Below are 18,578 nucleotides of genomic sequence, written 5' to 3' on the forward strand. Positions count from 1 at the left end.
CAACCAGACCAGAGATTCAGCCTGGGATGAATCTTGAAACATCCTGAACACACAGAACTACAGCATGAGAAAAATTAGAGATACGCAGAAGACCCGAGGACAAGCTTAACAACTAATTTACAAAGTGGCTGCTCATCCACCCGCCCTCTGAATGTCCCTTTAAAAACAGAAGCATTAGGTCTTTAGCTGGACGCTTCTCACCTCGTGAGTTAAGTGCATGCTTAACTCTCTGCTGCTGTGCCCGCCCAAGTGTGGCTTATTTCTGGCATCTTACAGTCCACACAGGTGGGACTTGCCAGTACCCCTGTGGACAACAACATGACACTGGTAGCAGGACCTGGCATCCCTCTGCAGGGGTAGACAATGGAGTTCTAATCATTAAGACTGGTTGTATCATAAACAGAAAAAAAGTCACAAAAGGAGGAGCGTTCAGGAGAGAAAACCTGTCTGCTTGCAGAGAGAGAGGAAGACAATGGACAGCAAAGCCTGAGTATGGCAGCGGTTGAAGATGTAACTAAGAAGCCAGTGCCTTACAGCAGAGGGGAGGCAAGGTGGTGATGGATGTATTTGACAGCTGGAAAATCACAGAGAGCTTAGCTCCAGCAAGAAGTAACAGAAGAACAAAAGCCCTTTGAACAAATGGCTTATGGCAGAAGAGAATACATCTACAACAAGAAGGTTTACCTCAGACTCTGCTAAAGTGAGGGCATCCTCAATGAGTGGATTCCCAAGTGGGTGCTGTTTATCAACCACTGCTGCTACTCATCAAATTAGGAAACATCCTTTAGAGGTGTTAAGACTGAGTTTATTTTTGTTAAAAACAAAACAAAATAAACTCACTACCATTGGGTCAATTCTGACTCATGGCAACCCTACAGGACCGGGTAGAACTGCCCCAGTGGGGTTTTGAGACATTAACTCTTAAAGGGATTACAAAGCCTTATCTTTCTCCCCAGGAGCAGCGAGTGATTTCTGACTGCCGATCTCTGGGTTAGTGGCCAGTGTGTAACCACTACGCGATAGGTACAAGAAAAAACAAATAAACTCACTGCCATCAAATTGATGCCAACTCATAGTGATCTTATCGGGAAAAGTAGAACTACCCTGTGGATTTCTGAGATAGAACTTTTAACAGGAGTAGGAAGCTGCCTCACTCTCCCAAGGAACAGCTGGTGGTTTTGAATTACTGACATTGAGGTTATCAGCATATAACCAATAAATACACCACCAGGTAGGTTATCCTATTACTATTTTCATTCACATACAATCAGGTGTTCAGGGTAGCTTTTTGTTTCATATTTGGTTAGCTCATTCTTTCTACCAAAGTCTTAAATGTTAATCTACCACATTCACTTGGGCTTTAGTAGAACTTCTCCAATTCAGGTATATACTAGTATTTCCAAATTTATCAAAACTTGAACCCTGGTTTGATTCTCTCTTTCCTACCGCCTGTGTGAACAAGTTCTCATCAGTCAACAGAGCCCTTTTCAAAGTGGCCAGCACTGCTGGGCAAGTCAAGTCTTTCTCCTAGATCCTTTACCATTTCTTCTCTTAACATTCTGTCCAAGGTCTTCATTCACCTGTTAACTCCACATTAGCATTTCTAAAAGCCACTTTAATTTTTAAATTAAAAGAGGAAGAGTTATCACAGGAATCACAGAGAACTGCCCCTTTTCAGTTTCTTAAGCTGTATTTCTTAAGCAGGCTGGTGGGTTCAAACTGATAACCTTATGGTTAGCAGCCATCAGGGGCTCCTCAGTAAGGTAAATCAGAGGCTGTAAGTTGGCTAACAAATTACAAAGGAAGGCTACTTTTTTTACATTCCAGAATACAGTCTTGTTGTGAAACTTATTTCTAAATATACTTCCATATTCTGAACCATAAAGAATATATACAGAGAGCCAGCAACAGTTATTACAAAAGGCAGTGAGTCAATAATGTTCTCCTGCTAGCAGCTGATTAAATGTCTAAAATATGGAAAGAAGTCTTTCCATCTCAGTCAATGGTCAGTGACTTAAATTTTGAAAATGTAGATGAATGGCAGTAGGTTATACAGAAGAAAGAGCAGAGGACACCTAGAGGGAATGAAGCCAGAATTGGGAGACATGATGGCTCAGGCAAGAGACACTGATCAGCTCAAGTTTTTTACACCAGGTTTTTCCATCATATACAACAACACTCTTCTCCAAATCCACAACACTCAATTCAATCTCATATTTGCTTATAACATACTTTGAAGTGCATGTTTTTTCTCTTCCAATTATACTGTAAACTCGTCATCTGGGGCAATACTACCTGTTAGGGCTGTGCCCTCAGCAGTGAGAAAGGGATGCTCAGGGAATGAAATTAATTCCTGATTCAACATCCTAACTGAATCGGAGTTAGACGATGTAGGTAAGAAAATTAGTGTATGTTTATGTTTGCCAACAGACCAATTACATAAGTGAACATGCCCTGATCTACTTTATAAACCGGTTGGTACAAAGACTTTGAAATCTACTCACGAGGTATCTATGCCAAAGGTGTCTGCTGTGAACCACTTTGTGCAGATACCACACTGCAGCTCCACCTCTCCCAACTGCCGGCCATTCTCCTCATCCACAGAGCCTGTCTGGGGATCCATCACTTCCGAAGTATCCCCAGCACCTTCCTGGGTACAGAAAGGAATTAGAGAATCAAATTAGTTCAACTTCATTGCATTTCTGCCTGCTTTAAGAATTTTAAAACCACCTCTATTTTGCCTGGCAAACATCCAAACAGAAATACTTACTAGTGTGTCTTTTCCATTAGAAGATTCTGTCTCCAAGCCACCGCCTACATCAACCAAGCTTGCATCCCTGTAAGATAATGAATGCACTCAAAGTAAGAATCTTCAGGAGAAATAAAACTCAAAATTCTCACTCCCCAAAGTGAACTTCACACTCCTCCAACTTTTTCAGCGAAGCCTGTCCTCAGACTCAGTGCTAAGGTTACAAAGGCAGAGTGTCGCCCAGGCGCAGAGCCCTGGGGCACGGGAGGGCGGCTAAATGGCTCTTAAGAGACTAGTCTACACAGGCTGCAGTTAGTCCTGCGGGCGGCTCACACAGATGTCGCTCTCCCACTGTTTTCGAAGGGGCCATTACCTCTTCCAGTCTAGTACCGCAGGATAGTTTCTTCTCTTGGACATTTGAGGGGTCCCTGCTAGCAGAGTGAGCTACCAGTTGGGTGCCTGCCAGTGACACACGGGAAAAGGCGCCTTAGGTTCTGGGACAGCGAAAGGTGCGGAGAAGGGCGGCGGAGTTGCAGTCCCGGGGCGGGCAGAGCAAGCCGTTGGCCCACGTTCGGGGAGGGCGTGAGCGGGGGGCTCCCGGGAGCCCCGGGGTTCCGAGAGGGGAGGGCCTCTTTCCAAAGCTGCCTTACCCGCTTTCGGCCTCCCCGGAACTGGGTTCCGCTGCTGGAGCAGCGGACGCCCCATCTCCAGTTGGAGCGGCTGCTGCCGCCACCGCCGCCTTCGTCTCCCCCTCTTCCGTTGCCGCTGCACCTGCGGCCCCCGTTGGGCCAGGGCCGGCACCCGCTGCCGGCCCAGGGCCGCTTCCCGCCGCTGCCGCCATCACTGCCGCCACTCCGACTTCTCGCGAGACTACAACGCCGTCTCGCGCGAGTTCCTCCTGGTTCTGCAGTCTTCAATCGGCGAAGACCGATGATGGTGGGTCCATCGCCCACCTCAGCGGTGCTGGCTGCAGGGCCGCTTTAAGGAGGGGCGGAGCGGCGGAGGTGGGCGGCGCCGAGGGGGCAGTGACTGCGCCCTGCCCAGCGTGACAGAGGCGGCGTGGTCGTTCCACTTCCCGGAGATTTCACTTCCCGCTGTTTATTTCGTCTGCAGGGTGCCGCGAGAGGCAGCGGCGGCCTTTGCCGGCCGTGTGGTGCAGTGTAAGCCCTCGAATGAAATGTGCGCGACGTCTGCCCGAAACACAGCGCTCTCCGCTCTCCTCCCAGAAACTTGCACCGCTCTGGAAAACTGCCACGTTTCCCAATGCATCTCGTGGTAGGAGCCCCAGCTTCACCGGTGAGGAAGGGGTAGGGTGTCCAGCCAAGGTGGGGAGCCGACTGTGTGTCTTTGGGAAGTCAAGTTCGAAGTTGTGGGAAAATGAAGTCCGGAGAGAAGCAATTCAAGACGACGCAGAGGTTGAAGTTTAGTGTTCAGAGAAAGGAAGAAGTCTGGACTAAAGGAAACTTGAGGAATCGTCGCTCATAGGTGAAACCCTAGAATTGAGTGGAATCTTTTAGAACCATGGCCTCCTAACTCGAGAACACCAACCTTTAGAAGTAACCAATTCAGGACAGTTTGTGGATATCAATGTTTAGATCCTATTGCCTACAAACGATTTTTCTGAGGATACACCTGAATGAGAATCCGAAACCACAGGGACATGGTATCTATAAAGAAAACCGTCTGAAAGTACAGCCTTACTTTCTTGTTAAAGTCTGGACTAGTGTTCAGTGTTAAAGATAGCTTTTTTAAACAGCTGGGATCCTTGGTGGTAGTGTGGGTTAGGGCCTGGCTGCGAACTGCGCGATGGCTGGTTCAAATCCACAGCAGCTCTGCGGAAGAAAACTGAGGCTGCCCTAGAAAGATGTACAGCCTCTGAAACCCATGGGGCAGTTCCGGGCTGAGATATGGGGGTCCATTTGAGTAGGAATCTACAAGAAGCCAATGAGTTAACTATATACCCTAAAAGGAGCACTTTTTTGTTGTTGTTCTTTAGTCTGGTAGGTACAGGATATCATAAACTATTCTCAGAAAGCCTTTCCTCTATCGCCAAATAGATAGCTTATGGCCAAGAGGTCTTCATATACAGCAATGTCAGTGAACAGATATGATTAAGAAAGCAATTTTAATAGCACGTTACCAGAAAACCTGTCTGTCCTATGACAGATCCATGAAAAAATTGCATTATCTTTTAATAGCATTTTCCCTGCTCTTAGCCACCATGCCTTTAACTTCTGTGACTATGATTTTGTAACTTTAGTTCCTGCCTAAACTGTACCAGAATGCCCTCTTCATTGCCCAGGGGAGTACCATCTTCACTCTGAATGTCTGCCCAGCCTGGGCCATCTCTGGACTTTCAATAATTCTCTTAATTTTCTTTTCAGAGTGTGTTTTCATGCTACCATTCCTTACAAACAAACTGCATATCTCTCCAGACACCTGAATGTGACCAGGAAATGGCTTGGAGGCCACATCTAACGTCCCGCTCCAACTTCCAACCTTCTTACCCTATTCTGGTACCTACTCTGATCATGAGTTCATGCCCTTGTTACTCTACTTTTCCACTGGGTTTGATAATCTGTTGCAATGGCTACACAACTCACAGATATTACTATTTAAGGACTATGTTAGGAAAGTTAATAATTCACAAGTCAAGATCAGAAAACATTAAAGATACAGTGCTTTTGTTAGCAGTGCCTCTTCTCAGCTATTCCAGTACTCTGGCCCTTACCTTTATGCCTCGTGGCCTCGGTGCTCGGTAGGTAAGTGTTATAAAGCTCCTTTAGTGCTAATAAGTGCCCAAAGGGCACTTTACTCTGCAAGCCAGCTTTCCTCCTGTGGACCAGGCAGCCTGCCACTCTTATTTCATGCTGCTGCCTCCCAAGGATCTCAGACATATTCCACTGTTCTGGCTCTTCTTGCTTGGGAGTTATAAAATTCTCCCTTCCTGTTTCTAAAATTGCATCCTTTATATTTAGCAGCAATGCAAAACTGGCCAGTCACCTCATTAGAGTCCTCTAATGCATGCTTACCCGTTACTCTGTGGGAGGTACAGCCTGCGAGTAGAAGAGCCTTACCAACTTGCTCCGGTTGCCCACTGATGCATTGCTACAGTGTAGACAAATCTCTGGGGCACCAGACACAAGGAGCATTAGAAATAGGTGGATATTGTAAACAATGGCCTGAGTAGGAAATTCTTTTTGTTTGATAATTAAGGTGGTACCTGTTTTTTTGTTGTTGGTTTTTTATTGACTATTTTTTCCCCCAACAAACTTGAAAGGGGAACTGTTTAAGGAACCCGTTGGTATAAAATTAAGCATTTGGTGGTAGATGATCAATTAGTATAAGAAGCTGAGGAAAAAAAAAATAAAAAAAAAAAAAGCTGAGGAAAACCAGTATCTTTGAATAGGCTTGGAGTATCTCCTGACATTTACTAATTATTGTACTGGTTTTAATGTATGACCACAAATTCTTTGATCATCCTCTCTCTCTAGGAAATAGAATTTAAGTCACTCTTGCCCTTGAATTTGTGGACTTGCTTCTAGCTAATAGGCTGTGGCAATGGGAATGACTGACTTTGCAATGGAGAAACTGGCAGACACCACCTTGACCCAGTGGTCAAAATTACCATCTGCAGTGATTAAGCTGACACGTTGGAATTAGAAGGCTACTTCATCTCTGCCGTTGTTTTTCCAAATATCTATAGCCCATGTCTACATCAGAAAAAATAACAGCTGAACCCAAACAAGGGACTTTGGAGAACAGCATACTCTAAAACCATCATGGTCCTAAAAGACTGAGACACTGTCACAGGTTGGAGGAGAACAAGGGGACTATGACAACTGAAAGCAGCATGGAATCTTGGATTGAATCCTAAACAATCAGAGGAAGTCTGTAGTTAATAGTTATATTTGTTCCAAGTTGATTCTGACTCATGGTTGTTAGGTTTCTCAAGTGGGAAATACCTCAGTTCTTGGCTTCACAAAAGAAAAAAATTCACTCCGAAGCCTAGTTTGTCGTCCAAGTGAGTTTTTATAAAAGAACAGGACAGAAGTTGTTATGCACCCACTGAACACGGCCAACTTGAGGGGCTGCACACACCCATACGTGGTGGCCTGAGGCCCGAGAGAGAAGAGGGCCAGATGGTCTAGAGTTCCCAGTATTTGGGGCCTTCAGCTGAGAGGCGTGGTCAAAAGTATTGGTTGACCCCATTGACTGAATTACGCCCACCTGGCCTAGTTTGGGCCCACCCATGTGTACCACACACCTGGCTCAGGCTTGAATTGGTGCATACCCCTTAGACATCCCTGCTTCTTGCTACCTAACATTCCCCCACTAAAGGAGTATGGACCCAAATCTCTGGGGTACTGAGTGCTAACATCTCTAGCTGCTTCTAGCTGGCAAACAGGGCATGAAGTGGGGCTTTGAGTTCACACCCTTCCTACTCTGTTGGAAGGGGTTGTCTAACTCAGTGTCCACAATGGATGAGGTTGGGGTGATCCAGGAGCTGGTGATCATGGGTTTGGCACACTTGGCTCAAAGACATTGGTAACCTGAGGATTTTTGGAAGAAATAATAGGTGGACAGTTTAGGTAAGGCAGGGGTAAGGCTGTGAGATGGCAGTGCTCTTGGCGGTGTGGGTTCGTGTCAGGAAGTTTAGAAAAGAGGAACTCTTAGGGCCGACAGGCCTAGGTGCTGTTTACTTTAACAGGGGTGGTCTAAAACATTTGCTGTGTTAAAGACTGTCTTAGGTCTGAGGCAGAGTTTTCTGTGGAGCACTTATCTTTCCCAGGGTGGTGAAACACCCCCACAGCTTTCAGGGGTGCTTGTCTACATGTTTCTGAGGGCTCTGGGTGCAACAGCTTCCACGGTTTCACCTGTGGTGCCCAAGGTCCAGGGAAGAAGGTAAGGACAGGATAGGCAGCCCCAGTATCTAGGAGGAAATTTATTGATCTTCCTGCCACATTGATTGCTCGCCCAAGGTTCCAGACCCGTTACAGCTCTCCTGCTGCTTTGCTGGCTGGGCCGGGCCAATGAGCAGCTGCCCACTGGTCTGTGGGCGCCTTCTTACCTGGTTACTTGCCATAGGACAAAGAACAGCCCAATGGCCAGTTTGTTTGCAGTGGTGGCATGACCCCCAAGGGGCGCCTATTCCCATTATGGCTGTTCTGTGCCCAGTGGCCTGGTTCCCGACACACATAGCACTTGGCACTTTGGTTACAGGTCTGGGAAACCTGGGAGGCAGTTGATGGGCAGTGGTTTGCAAGTGCGGCTAGTACCTGGGCATGTCTGATGTCCTTTCTTCTCCAGAGCCTGCACCTCCCCAATCCTGTTGCCTAGTGTAAAAGGTGGCTGTAGTGCCAGTGACCATCTCTCCTAGGCTGACTCCTTCAACTTCTGTTTCTCCAGCATCTCCAGGTCAAATCTATACCAATTAGATAGGCTACAATAAGGACATCCTCCAAAACCAATCTGGAAAACCAAATCTGCAGAGAATTCAAGAGGGCTTGATGCCTCAAGGTCATGACTGCAGTTCTATCACATGCCACTAGGGTGCTGTAAACCGGGGCCTTGAGCAGGTGCCCCTTCCCAAGGATCAGTCCAGGAACGCAGTCTTTGCCGGCAAACTGGGCCCTGACTGTTTTTCAGTTAGTAAGCAATGGCCATGGCTTGGGTGACCATTACAGGGCCTACGAGGGAACTACTGGCAAGAGTAATTCACCGGATCTCCAAAGGCGAGACCACTGCTTAGAGTGGGGTGGCCTTCCAATAGCCCTCCAAGGCAATCACTGGCATGAGGGGAGGAGAGACGTGTCAATTGGCTCAGGGAACATTCTAGGGAAATTGGGATCCTTGGCTGGACACCTGTAACAGCAGAACCGTACCAGGAATGTGCTGAAGGTGGCATTGCTGAAAAGCCTTTGAAGACAAATAGTTACTCAAGGGCTTGGCTTCCAAATGCTTTTGGTGAAAGCTTTGGCAAAAGGAAACCAGCCGTTAGAAAAAACAAACACACTGGCAGGACGATAAAGCATACACCCAACTGTTTGGAAAACCAGGAGAAAACCAAGGAAAGGGAGGGGGGAAGGGAGCATCCTGACCATGAGAGTACTAGACGGGGCTATTCACCGGGCCAAGCAGCCAGCTGACTAAGTACCATGTGGCTGGAGTGCTGGGCCCCATTTTGTCCAGGATCACATATGTGCTCAGCTGTCTCACAGTAAAATGGCGGTGGACACTGGGTGTCGCCATCTTGCTGGGGAGCGGAGAGTCACGTTGTTGGGAAAATGGCGGCTGCTGCATGCTGCCTAGTCAAAAGTCAGCAGGGGGTGGGGTTGGGCGTGGGCAAGCAATGGGAACCAGAATCCTGCAGAGACCAACAGGCTTTATGCTTGTGCAGCCATCTAGTGGGCTGGGACACCAAGCACACCACCGAAAATCAAAAGTTTTGGGGACCAAAATTGCCCAATACTGCAGGCTGCATTGTTTTGATCCCATCCCAGGAAGCAAGGCTGGGGAGAATATGCAAGCCCCAGAAGCTCAGAAAGGCAATCCCGCAGCCCCACATACAAATAGGAAGCACAGATAGAAAGGCAGACACGAGGGCATGGGACTCCCGCTATACATTATGTGTAGCCCCAAAGGGCAGGCAGGTCCCGGGGACATCCACAGCTATGTCTTAGCAGGAAAGGTCCAGGCTGGCATCCTTTCCAATCATGCGCCATCTCCCAGGATGGTGAGGTGATAGTCCTGAAGGTGCCCCAAAAGCCACTGAGGCTGGAATGGGGGCCCGCTCCAGGAAAATATCCTGAGCCAGACTTACCTTGAAATGTAGTTCTTAAGCTATATCTGAGTCACGGTACCACAATATGTTAGGTTTCTCAGGTGGGAAATACCCTGGTTCTTGGCTTCCCACAAGAAAGAATTCATGCCAAAGTTTGGTTTGTGATCCAAGTGAGTTTTTATAAAAGGACCGGACAGAAATCAGGTTATAGTCACTGAATGTGGGCAACTCATGGGTCTGCACACCCACATGTGGCCTGTGGCCAGAGAGAGAGTCCACAGCACGGCCAAGCGGAAGGCAGAAAAACAGCCCAAAGGCAGAACGGTCTTGAGGTCTGGGTATTTGAGGCCTTCAGCTGGGAGGTATGGTGGAAAGTACTGGTTGTACCAATTGGCTGAATTAAGCCCACCTGGCCTAGTTTGGGCTCACCCATGTATACCACCCACCTGGCTCGGGCTTGAGTTGGTACATGCCCCTTAGACATCTCTGCTTTTTGCTACCTAACGTGGTGACTCCATGTATGTCTGAGTAGTACTGCATGCATTTCACAGAGTTTTCAGGGGCTGTGATTTTACAGAAGTAGGTGGCCACTTGACTAGCCCTAGTCGGTTATGTATTGGGATGGGAACCAGAGATCAACAGTACGAAACCACTAGCTGCTCCTCGGGCAGAGAATGAGGTTTCTACTCCTGTAAAGATTAACAGTCCTGGACACCCTTAGGGGCACTTTTACACTGCCCTACAGGGTGGTTATGAGTTGGAATTGACTCAGTGGTTAACGAGTTTGAGTTTTTTTGGAGATGGCTTTTCTTTAAGGGCCCACTGGGTAGATTATAATAGCCAACAGGGAACTACATGTAGTAACCCATGTTATTAGCTTTCTCAGTGTCCTATGGCCCTAGCAGATCGTAACTTTAGGAAAAATCTGGGTTAAGGGTATATGAGGACCTATGGTTGCTTCCATATTGTCGTAGGCTGGCATTCTAAAGAAGCAAAAACAGTGAACCTTATAAATGTATATCTAGAGAGGCTTATAGTGAGGCTTCACACAGTTGTAGAGGTGAGCAAGTTCATAGGCCAAATGTCAGAGTAGTTTTCTCCTGATTCAGGATCATCTTAGATCCCCACCCCCACCCAAAGTCACTGCAATCTACTTCATTCTGATGCACAGCAACTCTCCAGGGCAGGGTAGAACTGCCCCGCTGGGTATCTGAGATTGTAACTCATGATGGTAGTAGAAAGCCTGGTCTTCCTCCTGCAGAGCAGCCTAACGTGAAGCCATTATGTCATCAGGGCTAGTCATCTTACCTCTATTAAAAGAAAATGAGGGATAGAATCGAGTTCAAACCTCTCCCTTTCTAGCACAAATCATGCTCGTTCATGCCCCCAGAAACTGAAACGAAAATCATCCTCACTGCCATCGAGTCCTTTACAACTCACAGTCACCCTGTACAGTTTCCTAAACGGTAAATCTCTATGGGGATAAAGAGCTTCATCCTTCTCCCTTGAAGCTGCTTACCTGACAGCCGAGGCTCCTTCATTCAGAGACACATAACGTGCTAATTGAGAAACTAAATGTTCGAGCTTACCTAAGTGTTACATCTCCAAATTTTCCTTTTTTATTAAATTATGAAATGTACTGTATTTGATTCATTATGAACTAATAATTATTGAAGCAATCCAGAGATTTAACACTAGAGCCTAATGATCACAGGAAGTTTTTAAAAATTTAACTTTGAAAAAAATTTCAACCTACCCACTTTTATTGCAAAGAAGTATTATAGACGTCCTAGGATAAAATACATGTGTGATATTTATGTATATGATTACATATTCTGCAAGGGGAGTGGAGTAGAAATGAGTTTAATTTACAATTCATCTGAAATCCTTTGTACTTAGGATAAGTAAAATTTTAAAGACCACCATCTTTTTTTTTTTTACATTTTATAAGGGACTCATACAACTCTTATCACAGTCCATACATATACATACATCAATTGTATAAAGCACATCCATACATTCTTTGCCCTAATCATTTTCAAAGCATTTGCTCTCCACTTAAGCCCTTTGCATCGGGTCTTTTTTTTCCCCCTCCCTCCCCGCTCCCCCTCCCTCATGAGCCCTTGATAATTTATAGATTGTTATTTTGTCATATCTTTACCTATCCGGAATCTCCCTTCTCCCCCTTATCTGCCGTCCGTCTACCAGGGAGGAGGTCACATGTGGATCCTTGTAATCAGTTCCCCCTTTCCAACCCACTCACCCTCTACTCTCCCAGTATCGCCCCCTCACACCCCTGGTCCTGAAGGTATCATCCACCCTGGATTCCCTGTGCCTCCAGCTCCCATATGCACCATTGTACAACCTCTGCTCTATCCAGACTTGCAAGGTAGAATTCGGATCATGGTAGTTGGGGGGAGGAAGCATCCAGGATCTGGGGGAAAGCTGTGTTCTTCATCGGTACTACATTGCACCCTGACTGACCCATCTCCTCCCCTAAACCCCTCTGTGAGGGGATCTCCAGTGGCCGACAAATGGGCTTTGGGTCTCCACTCTGCACTTCCCCCTTCATTCACTATGGTATATATATATATATATATATATATATATATATATATTTGCATGATGCCTAATACCTGGTCCCGTTGGCACTTCGTGATCACACAGGCTGGTGTGCTTCTTCCATGTGGGCTTTATTGCTTCTGAGCTAGATGGCCGCTTGTTCACCTTCAAGCCTTTAAGACCCCAGACACTATCTCTTTTGATAGCCGGGCACCATCAGCTTTCTTCGCCACATTTGCTTATGCACCTGTTTGTCCTAGGCGATCGTATCATGGAGGTGAGCACACAATGATATGATTTTTTGTTCTTTGATGCCTGATAGCTGATCCCTTCGGGACCACGTGATCACACAGGCTGGTGTGTTCTTCCATGTGGGCTTTATTGCTTCTGAGCTAGATGGCTGCTTGTTTATCTTCAAGCCTTTAAGACCCCAGACACTCTCTTTTGATAGCCGGGCACCATCAGCTTTCTTCACCACATTTACTTGTTCACCCGCTTTGGCTTCAGCAGCTGTGTCGGGAGGGTGAGCATCGTAGAGTGCCAATTTAATAAAAGAAAGTATTCATGCGTTGAGGGAGTGCTTGAGTAGAGGCCCAAGGAAGACCACCATCTTAAAACAATGTCATGCAAATGTTTTGATCACAACTCATGTAAGAAAATGTCTACACTGTGACCCAGTATACACGTTGTATTATTTATAAATGAGCTAAGCTATGGAACACTTTGTACTTTGTATTATTTTTGATTTTGTTATATAAAAATGCCGGTAGTGATGTATCACATTGGTTTGATGACCCCAGCAGTTTGAAACACACTGATGCCACATTGGTTTCAAAGGGCAGTGGGTTGGAGAGTGAACCCTGCCTAACATCTGCATTATCCAGGCCATGAGTGATTTCAACAAGGGTAGTTTCTTGGGATCGTGGGAACAGAGGCCATATTACAGTGAACTGAAAAGTGAATGGAGGAGAGGAAATAGAAATCGCTGTGTATACAAGTCTTTCTAGTCCCACCACCACCCACACCCCAAGCACTTTATTTCTGTAAAGAAGAAAAAAAACCTGAATCAAATATGGCAAATCCCTGGTGTTACAGGATCCCCTGCACTGCTTTTCTGTGTGTTTGGGTAAGCACCTGTATTAGTAGTCTAGGTTTGCTAGTGTACATACAGTACTACTCTCAGGGTGGTGTAAGGCAGCAGAAGTTTCCCATCTGCCAGTTCGTAGGCCAGAAATCCAAAATCACAGTTCTGTGCTTCTGGGAAGGCTCTAGGGAAGAATCCTTGCCTCACCCTCGTTCCTGGTGACTGCTGGCTTTTCAGTGCCCCTTGGCTTGTAGTTGCATCACTCCAGAGTCTGCCTGTGTCACCAATAGCATTTTCCCTGTGTCATTCTGTGTCCAGCCTTCCCTCTTATGAGGACACCAGTCATTAGAGAAGGGCTCGCCCTAATCCAGTGTGAACTCGACGCAGAAGTGTCCTGATGAACCCTGGTTCGGCTCCATCAAAACAGACCTCCGGTCATGCTGAAAAACTTGTCCAGCAGGGTACCTTTCAGAGAAAGAGGGTCCAGATTCACAGTCTAAAAAGAGAATATAAAGATGTGTGCTCAAGTGTAAATTACACTAGGCTTCAACTTTTTTTTTCACCTAATCTGGTGAATTTAAATTGGGTTTCCATTTGATTCAGGCTTCCCGCCTTGCTTTAACGTACCTTTCCAACAGAGGGCAGCACCATATTTAGTACGTATTATAACTAGCAATTTTTTAAAAACCCACAGGTACAGATAAGAGATAAGAACGGAGGACACACGGAATCCAAGAACAGCAATGGGAGTAGTGATAACAGGAGGGTAGGGGGAATGCGGGGAGGAAGAGGGAAGAGATCGCAATGACAGACACATAACCACTCCCACCCCTCCAAGGGGGACTGTGTTAGTCACAGTTGACTAGAGAAACAAATTTATGCATATGTGTATAGGACAGAGCTTTATTTAAAAATTTTTTTTCTTGATAATGTAGAAGAGTCTATATTCAGTTATAACTGATTGCTAGAATCTAAAAGTGAATCTTTGCAGTTTGAATGAACATTTCAGTCCCTATTTAAAGGCAAAAATTCATTTATCATTTGTCTAGGACTTATGCAAGCATGGATAGATGCAGAAAGCAAAATTAATAGTATTATCCCTTAGAGTTAGTGTTACAGGCACAGCATTGATGATAACATTTTGGTTAATAAAAATAGTAATATCCTGTTTATAATATCAAAAGGAACAATATTATTAATTACAATACAAGGGCAGTTTAATATTGAGAAAACATCCCAGCCCACTCCAGATCAAGTCCATAAGTCCAATGTTAACCCATATGTCCGATACCAATCCATAAAGTTCTCTTCAAACTCACAAAACATATGCAATCACACAGAATGCAGCAAGATCACGGGCCAATAGGTACAGTCTTGTGAATCTAGTGTTGGTAGAAGCATCTCAGCGCTGGCAGGTCTCCACGTGGCTCTTCCAGTTTCCAGGGCACTGGGTCTATCAGCATAGTGCCATGTGTCTTGTCAGTAGAGCGTCTCTCCAGGCAGTCAATGGAGAGAGAGTGTAGTTCTCTCCTCTAAGGAGGAAATCCAGCAGTTCCCAGAATTCTCAGGTGAAGGGCATGCCTATACAGAGGCCTCTTTGGCCATGACCCTATTGACAGACTAGAATCCACTCCGTCAATTATAATCCTCTCAAGTCCCAAATTGACCCCAGATTATGTAACTACCATAGGGACGAACAGCAGAACCCATGGGGGAAGGGAAACAGCAGTTGTGGTGTAAGATAGGAAAATAATTATTATTTATCAAGGAGTCACAAGAGTGTTGGGCGGTAGAGGAGCTGATACCAAGAGCTCAAATAGAAAGTAAATGTTTAGAAAATAATGATGGCAACATATGTACAAATTATGCTTGACACAATTGATGGATTGTTAAAAGAGCTGTAAGAGCCCAATAAATGATCTTTTAATATAAATAAATACCCCCCAAAAGGTCTCGCAACCCCAGGAACAAATAGTGATATCTTGGAAGTTCTTCCTTTAAACAAAACCTCCCAGCCATGTATGTGGTCGTTATCTGGCCAGAACAACAGCCAAGAATGAAGTTTACTCTTGCACAACATTTCTCAAGGACCCTGATGCCACAGTGGTTATGCGTTAGGCTGCAAACTGCACGGTCTGCTCTTGGAAACCACCAGCCGCTCTGTGGGAGAAAGACAGAACTTCCTGCTCCTGCAGTTAGTCTCGGGAGCCAATGGGACACTGTCCTGCCCTATAGGGTCACTATATGTTGGTATCAACTGGATGGCATTGAGTTCTCAAAACCAAAGTTTCCTCCGCTTGGGGTGCACTTAATCCTTAATACTAATGTGGGGCCCTCTGGGCACTTGGGTTGGGGCATAGGATTTCCCTCCCTTTGCTGTAGCTCACTCACCCTACAGGATCCATTCAAGTCCCACACTTTGGAATGCCTTGTTTGAGATCCCTTCGTCTTCATGGGTCGCACTTTTCCTGTGGAACTGCAGAAAGAGGGTCTTGTCCTCTCTGCTGTTTGCTTCCCCTTCTGCAGTCGAGGCAGGCTTTGCTGTTTTCATTTCAAGCAACCAAGGCAAGGTGGTGGTAGTGGGTCAAGAGATGAACCCCGCCCTCCCTAAAACTCGGTGGTCCCATGGTGAGACTGGAACTTCTTGGTTACTGAGTCCTAGAATCGTCTTCATGAACATGACCTAAAAGGTGCTAGGAGGCAGCCAGCCAGCCAGTCCGTGCAGGAGTCTGGCTGGCTGGGAGCTGGAAGAATGCCTCACAGCTGTGCCAATAGCAGGCTGGAGATGGGAAAATCACAGGAGTTCAGCTCGCTATCCTCCCCTCCTCACAGGGAGCACTCCCCAAGGTTCGGTCTTGGCCATCAGTCTCACTCTGACAAATCACCAGTCCGCAGGCAACTCCCAAACCAAAAGAAAACCCACGTCTGGGAAGTCCTCAGATTCTCTGGCCTGACACCACTGCTCTCTGGACCCCCATGCATTGCTTTATGACGTTTCTGGGTGTCTTTTCACTCCTCACCGAATGGCTCGCCAGCTCCTTCGTAACACACGTACTATGGCTTAAACAGCTGCTGTTTCGTGGGGGCTGTTTTGGTATGTCAGTAGTCTGTCGCTGGCATTTCTCAGCATGTTCCCCAATGACAGTGGTTTGGGTGACACCAGAGTGCAGAGGCCCAAGTGTCATGGCCGCCCTGTGAGCGCTGCTGAAGGCTTTCATCTCGGCACACTGCATTCTGTGGTTGGATCACAGCAGTTTCTCCTCTTCACCTAGATTTTCACTTCCTGTTACAGATCTTTGCTCATCTGAACAACTGGCCAGAACTAATGCCCAAGATATAAATGCTAAGGTCTCCCAAAAGATACGTGGCTCATGGAAAAGGAAGGCATACTATTTCTCAACAGTTTTGTTACTGTGGCCCTTGAATAACAAGTCATTCATTTTTTTTCCATTTTAAAAATCGTTTTATTAGGGGTTCATACAACTCTTATCAGATCCATACATACATCAATTGTGTAAAGCACATCTGTACATTCATTGCCCTCATCATTCTCAAAACATTTACTCTCCACCTAAGCCCCTGGCATCAGCTCATTTTTTTCCCTACCTCCCCACTCCCCTATGAACCCTTGATAATTTATAAGTTGTAATATCTTGTCCTGTCCGACATGTCCCTTCACCTACTTTTCTGTTGTCTCTTCCCCATGGAGGGGGTCACATGTAGATCCTAGTAATCGGTTCCCCCTTTCCACCCCACCCTCACAGTATCACCACTCACACAACTGGTCCTGAAGGGATCATCCACCCTGGATTCCCTGTTTCCAGTTCCTATCTATACCAGTGTACAGATAGTCTAGCCAGACTTGCAAGGTAGAATGGGGACCATGATGGGGGGGGGGAGGGGACGACGACACATTTAATAACTAGAGGAAAGTTGTATTTTTCATTGTTGCTACATTGCATCGACTGTCTCATCTCCTCCCTGAGACCCTTCTGTAAGAGGGTGTATAGTGGCCTACAAATGGGCTTTGGGTCTCTACTCCACACCCCCCCCCCAACTCATTCACTAAGGTAAGATTTTTTGTTGTGATGATGCCTGATCCCTTTGACACCTCATGATCATACAGGCTGGTGTGCTTCTTCCATGTGGGTTTTGTTGCTTCTGAGCTAGATGGCCGCTTGTTTACCTTCAAGCCTTTAAGACCCCAGATACTATATCTTTTGATAGCTGAGCACCATCAGCTTTCTTCACATTTGCTTATTCACCTGCTTTGTCTTCAGCGGTTGTGTTGGGAAGGTGAGCATCATAGAATACCAATTTAATAGAAGAAAATATTCTTGCATTGAGGAAGTACTTGAGTGGAGTCCCAATGCCCTTCTGCTACTTTAATACTAAACCTATAAACATATGCACAGATCTATTTCTCTGTCCTAATATATATTTACATATATACATGTCTTTATCTAGACCTCTATAAATGCCATTTGCTTCCCAGCTCTTTCTTCTATTTCCTTTGACCTTCCTCCTGTCTCACTATCATGCTCAGTCCCCACCAGGGTTTCAGCAATTCCTCTTGCTTACATTACCCTTGATCATGCCCTACCAAGCCTCCCACCCATTCCTCACCACCAATTTGGAACACTTGTTATTCCCATGTCCCTGGGTTTGTTGACACCACTACCTTTCTCCCCACCTTCCCCTTTCCCATGTCCTCCCAGAACTGTTGGTCCTGTTGTTTTCTCCTCCAGATTGTTCCTCCAACCTATCTTATTTAGACAGACCTGCAGAGATAATAACATGCACAAAAACAAGACAGAGCAAAACCAAGCAACAATATACAACAAAACAATAAAACACAATAAAAGCTTGTAGTTAGTTCAAGAATTGTTTGTTGGCCTTTAGGAGCGTTTTCCAGTCCAGTCTGTTGGGGCACCACGCCCTGGCCCCAAAGTCTACCTTCAGCATTCCCTGGGGACCTCGCCGCTCCATTCACTTGCTGTTCTGTTGCACACCCTTAGTGTTTTGCCTTGGTGAGGCAGGATCAGATTGGGTGCAATTCCCACCCTATGTCTCTGGTGAAAAGTCATTTTTTAATTTGCTCTGCAGGCCTCTGAGGTGTGTGAACAAAGAGAGTGGGCTTGATCAAACTGACTGGTGAGAAAAATGTTGAGGGGATACCCGCTGCTGTGGACTCCTAGCTACCCCATGGGGCAGAACTGACCAAGAGGTTATGGCAGTAGACTGCCACACCCCCGGACCTGTTTGCAGTCCAGTGCTGTACCACCGTGCTACTAAGTTTCCTTAGGAGGAAAGAGTGCCATGTTTCCACTAACAAGCTGAGATTGGGATGGCAGAGGCCATCCTTTATTTGTTCCCAGCTGGAACCTGGGTTGGTGGCT

At 46.2% G+C, this 18,578-nt stretch overlaps 1 protein-coding gene across 2 annotated transcripts in view; it reads right to left on the reverse strand.

Annotated features, from left to right (window-relative positions):
• Window positions 1–3,603, reverse strand: part of ASH2L (ASH2 like, histone lysine methyltransferase complex subunit) — a 31,034-nt gene extending 27,431 nt beyond the window's left edge. Inside the window, exons 1-3 of one of the 2 annotated variants that reach the window (XM_075556691.1) lie at window positions 3,400–3,603; window positions 2,771–2,837; window positions 2,505–2,650 (exon numbers count right to left, since the gene is read on the reverse strand). In XM_075556691.1, the coding sequence (XP_075412806.1) occupies window positions 2,505–2,650; window positions 2,771–2,837; window positions 3,400–3,590 (404 nt within the window). In that variant the 5' untranslated portion in view covers window positions 3,591–3,603. Of the gene's footprint in view, window positions 1–2,504; window positions 2,651–2,770; window positions 2,838–3,122; window positions 3,244–3,399 lie in introns of those variants that run through there. The other variant, XM_075556692.1, reaches the window with a different exon arrangement.
• Window positions 3,604–18,578: the final 14,975 nt, after the last annotated feature.

The sequence above is a fragment of the Tenrec ecaudatus genome, chromosome 8 (assembly GCF_050624435.1).
Source record: "Tenrec ecaudatus isolate mTenEca1 chromosome 8, mTenEca1.hap1, whole genome shotgun sequence".
In the NCBI taxonomy this organism is placed as follows: domain Eukaryota; kingdom Metazoa; phylum Chordata; class Mammalia; order Afrosoricida; family Tenrecidae; genus Tenrec; species Tenrec ecaudatus.